Here is a 6,000-nt window from a genome sequence, read left to right on the forward strand (position 1 = left end):
GTCTACGCCTCAGCGGCAACACATCCACATGGTGTTTTGGGGACTAGAATGGAGGTCAGATGAGGATAGTTTTCTTAATTGTGCCCTTATTTGTTTTCATGTGAAGTCAGAGGTGGGGTTGTTAACTAAAAATACCCCCTACCCATGTTTTTCGAGAAGAATTCTTGAAACCAAATTCCTGAAGGAAGATGGAAGAACATAATTGCTACTTAAAACCACAGGATGTATTTTCTGTTAATCAATTCATACTGCATCTTGGGATTTTGAAATGATATGATTGAGCATCTCCAAAGAATGTCTGGTAAATATGAAATGAGGTCTTCTGAGAAAAGTGAAGTTTTTAAAAATCACGGTTCTTCCTCTTAGAGCATGAGATTATTGACATAGGAGCTGGCAAAGGAGAAATTAATTTTCCTAATAGGCAGCTGCTTCCTAAGAGACACCTTGCATAAGGAAAAGTCTCACAAAGTTGCTTTTTCTGATGTGTATTTAACTGTAAAGAAAAAGTATTCATCAGAGAATATAATTGTGAATTCTGGAAAGTAACCAGTCTTAGGTGTTTGGTTTTTGGACCTTGGTGTGCATCACAAAAAGCCACAGGAGGTGGTTAAATGTTTTCTAGTGCAGCCATATGGAACGAGTAGAAGGTTTAAGGGGTGGACAGGAAAAGTTCTTGATCAGATTGGGTCTGAGAGCTGAGAAGAAGTAGCAGTATCAGCAGACTGTCCACTGTATGGTGTGCTAGGGTCCGTCGAGAAGATGCTGGTTCAGGGGAGACTGTGCTCATCATGATGAATGAAAGAATTAAATGGAATGAGGGAGTCTATCAAGGAAGTCAACTGAAGAACTAAAATGTTGAAAGTTTTCAACAAGGGGATATCAAAAATAAAAACAGTAGTGTCTGTTACCAAAGATGGTCATGGGTGAAATCAGCTGGAGAAGTTTGAGTTGAATCATCAGATCAAGGCCTGGGTCCCGGGCAGATTTGGGTGGACCCTGCCGAGAGTAAGTCAAGGTCATGGGACTGATGCAGGAAATGGATTGTACTGAGAATAAATGATGGCTTCGACTCCATCAAAACCTCAGTACACCTGAATGTGTTTAAAGGCTTCATGAAGCTAAGAATGGTTTAATTGAGGAAGGCCATAAATGGAGAGTAAATATTGGAGCAGGACGTCACTGAGGGAACCTGGGGAGTGAGGGCAGCACAAATGCTGGTGTCTGGGGCCCCTGGCTGGTGCCTGTGACTAACAGCCTCAACTATCACAGCTCTCTCTCCTGCAGAGCAAGATGAAGGTCACTCTTTTTTAATCAAGCAGTCCAGCAACCACCACAGACTGATTCTCCTTCAATTATTGCCAGAGCCTCTAGCCTGATCATTACAACACCTGGGTTTCTGTTTTGGACCCTACTGGTTACTGAATGTGTTCCCTGACCTCTCCTTAACGTCCTGGTCTTTCCAGTGCCACCAGGCTGCAACATACGACCTCTGAAACCTCTTCCAGTTCTAATGTGACGTGATTCTTTGGAAAGATCTACTGGGTTGGACAGATGCAGAGTTAACCTTTCCCCTTCTCCACTGCAGTGAAAGGGAAATCTGTTGTAGCTATCGAGTGAGGCTTTGTCAATATAGGGAGATGCAGAGTCCCAGGACAGGGGCAGCTCTTCAGAATTGCCAAAGGCATCCGCTCTAACCAAAAATAATGTGCATTATCCTTCTTAACCTTTCTTCCTCTTATACGTGGCACTCAGCAGGTCTAGAACCTATACATGCCTAGAACAGAGAGTATTTCTATTCCAGCTCCAACATTTTGAAATCAGTATTTTCTCTTTCTCCCTCCCCCTTTCTGATACAGGAGGGGAAGTGATGACCACTTGATACTTGTCAACTAAAGTCCTTCTGCTAAAGATAATCAAGTTTCAGGCCTTTTTACCCAGTGACAGTGCAGAGGGACCCTGAACAGCTTGGAGCAGCACTTCCAAAAATACTGACTTATTACTTGTGGAGCAGGAAAGAGGACTGTCAGCTGGTTGAACACAACTGAAGTTCCAAAGTTCCTTTATAAACTTGGATGGGATGAAGCATAGACTGCAGTCAACTACTGGGCATGAGTGCAATAGCGCAGTGATAATGACGTTCTGCATTGGACTTTAATTTATGACATCACAGTGTTGGGCTGGAAAAAAAATCACATTTTAGAGTGTGCAAAAACAATGGCACTTAAAGCCATGCATTGAAAGATGCGTGTTTATCATCCACTAAGTGTTTGTTTTAAAAGGGATTCTTGGGTTAGAAGACATTTGTTAATTCATGGTGTGCACAGCAATGAAGTTGGTTGTGATACTAAATTAAAAATTCCAAGTTGGAGAACCATCAAGCCTTTTAAAGAACACACTTACATCCACAAAAAGACCTCTTGTAGTGGGCATTTCTAGGCCTATTTGTGTGTGTGTGTGTGTGTGTATGTTTCAGCATGACAGGAAGCAACTGTTGGCATGGTCAGTGGGATAAATTGGAAATAGAGTCATTTGGACACCTTGTCACTTGTGCTAATTGTTGATTGTACACATGACATGTGGAAGTGAACTGTAACAGTGCTCACTCATTTTAACAGTTGAACTTTACTATGGTGGTGATTTGCCCTTGTCAAGCAAAGAAAGATGGTATTTTTTTCCCAAATAAATTTATTTTTATCACAACAAATGGAGCTACTGCTTTTTTTTTTTTTAATGTGGTATTTCTTAATATCTACCTACTGCAAAATTCAGATCATATCTCTTTTAACTATCTGGTCTCCAAAAAGGATTTCTCACTTTCTTAAAGGCAGTGAAGGAGGGGTTAGTATATAGAAGTTATTCAGTAAATATTTATGATAATGACTTGAGATAAAGATCACTTCATGTATGGATTTATCTCATACTTGTGCTATCTTTTAGGGCTCAACTACTTTAAATTTATTAGAGAAGAACAGAATTTGAATTAAGCAGGACCCTCATCCCAAGGGTCTGTTTTTTCCCTGCCCCTCCTGGCCAAGCTCCTATCAGATTTACTTTCTCATACCCTTCCCTTTGCCCACCCCCCCCACTTCCACCAAATCTAGGCCAGGAGAATCATTCACTTAATATCATTAAAATTAATAAGTGAGTGACTCATGTATATACACAGAATACTTTGCCAAAAATGATCATTTTAGTTAAACTTTTTTTAAAAAAAGATTTATTAGAGAGAGAGCATGAACGGGGGCAGGGGTAGGGGCAGAGGGAGGGGAAGAAGCAGACTCCACCCTGAGCAGGGAGCCCAACTTGGAGCTCGATCCTAGGACCCTGAGACCACGACCTGAGCCGAAGGCAGACACTTAAACAACTGAGCCACCCGGGTGCCCCATTTTAGTTAACTTCTTACCAAAAAATGTCAAGAGTTACTTTCAACTTTTAAACTAATGACCATTTAACTGGTGGTTCTAGGGTCATTCCCAAGACTCCAGAATCAGGTATGCAATTAGATCACTCGCTCACTTCTGAGTGCACACCCAGTATTTAGCTTGTCTCTGAATAGAAGTGCTATTAAAGCCTTTCTGTAATCTGCAGCAATGACTGCCATTTGAATAGAAGATGAATGGTGGTGTTCCATGCTCGTGTTTTTCTTTTATTGGCTTTCATGTTTCCTTTTATTTCTTTTCCCTCCAGCCGAACAAAACCCTTTCAGGAAGAAAAATCTTTTTCAAGGTGACCCTCTCTGCATGGAAGCCTCGTTTTCTCTCTTTTTAATAATTTTAAACAATTGTCATTTTACCAAAGGTATTATCTGTTTGGATTTTATTGAACAATGTTGCTCTCAGAGCTCTGCTAATAGACACATCTGGGACAAACCATTTTCTCTCCCACGTAGGCCTCCACTTGGAGAGTTCACCCTGGAAGGTGGGAGACGTGTTCTGTCTGGTTCTGCTGGTTTCATCCTGGGATCTCCAACTCTTGACGATGTACCTTGTTGGCTAGCAGGGACACCCTCACAGCTGGACACAACCCCCTTGAGCTTGTTGACCTGGGGCAGGAGGAAAGAGCACAGGTGTGGGAGCCATCTGGACTGACTCGAGTGAAAGTCCAAGTCTCCCCTGGAGCTTTGTGGCCCTGGGCATATTACTCTCTGCTTCTAAATGATGATGATAAACCTCAACGGACTGTGGGATTCGCATGTGAGTCAGAGAACTCAGACATACCAGGCATTGAAATCGAAACCTGAACCATTCTTTCCTTTTGATTTTTCTGCCATGTCTGTAAGTAGGTTCTATGGGACCAGGCAATAGTGAAGACATTAGATGTTTAGTCTGCCTCCCTTCTTCCTACTGAGTCTCCTTGGACAGATCCCACAGGGCCTCAGTTTCCTCTTCTGTGCAATGGGGACCGTGAGGATTAAATGAGTCAAATGTGAAGTGCCTCCAACTGGGCATGACCCCTGAGTGCATGGTGAATGTTGTATCTTCGAGAAGCTTTTCTAGCATAGTCTACAAATGTGCAGATCTATTCACCTCAGCTGGCCAGGAAGATCTTTATTTTGTCGTGAACTCACCACACACTTTTGGTGGACTTTGTTCTGGTTAGGACTTCAAGTGTGTAAATACCCCACATCCAGTCCTGTGTAACAATAGTGGGAGGGCAGCCTGACTCAGGGGAGGCCTAGGCTCCGCATCTCAGGGTTAGGAAGAGCACAGCAGGTCAGCTTTTTACTCTAGAGACACATAGCCAGTCACCCTGCAATGTCCGAGGGCCCCCTGTAGAAGTGGCCCAGCGCTCTCACCAACGGGTGGGGGCCCTGGAGTCACTGAGGGAGTATGCTCGGTGAACTGCTGCTGTGGTCTTGACCATGGATTGCTTCTGCCACTACAAAGATCCGTGCTGTGTAAAGATAACGAGTCCCGTCATCTGAAGGATTCCCCTGTAGCCGCCACTTATTTCGGTAACTTTGGATGACTAGATCATGCTTTACTGTTAACCATTTTCACGTAACTTGAGCAAATTTAATTTTGCTACTCCTCACTTCAATTTTGAACATCTCAGCCATAACGTTACCTGAGTCTCTCTACCAAATCCAGAAGTTCGCACTACTTGTGAGACACACAGGAAGCAGCTCTTGTGGGACAGAGGGACTGAGGACCCCCCAGATGAACCCCTGAGCATGGTGTTCAGATCTGAGGCACTTGAGGAGGGACAGTGAACTCTAGGCACGGGAGAGGAAAGGTGCTGTGCCGAGTTGGAGCCAGTGCCGAACACCTCTGCTTTCTTGTCCCTTCCATTTGAGATGCTTGATACTGATGCTGAGCAGCTTTGTGGCCGTGTGACCTGTGCGTTCCCAAAGGACCCCACACGGTGTTTCATGCTTTGCCCTCACAGCCTTGCAATTCTTAATATTTTTTGAACAAGAGGCCCCACAAGTAATATAGCAAATTCTCATGATAGGACAGTGTAACTCAGTGATAACCTCAGCGATTAAAGCATGGCCCTTTAGGAAAAAGCTAGGAACCTAGCATTACACTTTATCTTTAAACCAATTGAAATTTAACAAAAGCAAAGAGTGAACCTGAGTTCATCGACAGGTTGGACGCTGGGCGGCTGACCTTTCCCACCATGCCTCATTTTCTTACTTTCTATTCCATGTCTTTCCCTTGACAGAGAGGCAGCTGAGGGCAGTTCATCCTCTAAACTCTAGCATGTTCACCCAGGTTACCAGATGACCTCCGATCTGGCTCAGCAAAGGCTTGTGGGACCTGCTCCACTGGACAGTCAGATGCTCTCTCCAAGCTCTTTGCAGCCATCTGCTGTTAGAATGAAGGGCCTGTCTTGAATGGGGAGATGTAGGATTATTAAATATGCTGTGTGTTGGAGAAAAGGACATATTAGCCCTGGGAAGACATCAAGATGAACCAAATCTCAAAATAGACATTCAAGTTGTTAGGGAAAACAATACAACTCATGGCCGTCCTACCATGGGCTCATTTACAGCAA

General features: G+C 43.6%; 1 protein-coding gene across 2 annotated transcripts in view; it reads left to right on the forward strand.

Annotated features, from left to right (window-relative positions):
- Positions 1-2,704, forward strand: part of MCOLN2 (mucolipin TRP cation channel 2) — a 54,347-nt gene extending 51,643 nt beyond the window's left edge. For both annotated transcript variants that reach the window (XM_025872103.2, XM_073896393.1), the window contains exon 14: positions 1,857-2,704. In XM_025872103.2, coding sequence (XP_025727888.1) covers positions 1,857-1,893 — 37 coding nt within the window. In that variant the 3' untranslated portion in view covers positions 1,894-2,704. The remainder of the gene's footprint in view (positions 1-1,856) is intronic.
- The last annotated feature ends 3,296 nt before the right edge of the window (positions 2,705-6,000 follow it).

This window comes from Callorhinus ursinus, unplaced genomic scaffold (genome assembly GCF_003265705.2).
Source record: "Callorhinus ursinus isolate GAN/ISIS: 27379988/994484 unplaced genomic scaffold, GSC_fseal_2.0 scaffold9, whole genome shotgun sequence".
NCBI classification, from domain to species: Eukaryota; Metazoa; Chordata; class Mammalia; order Carnivora; family Otariidae; genus Callorhinus; species Callorhinus ursinus.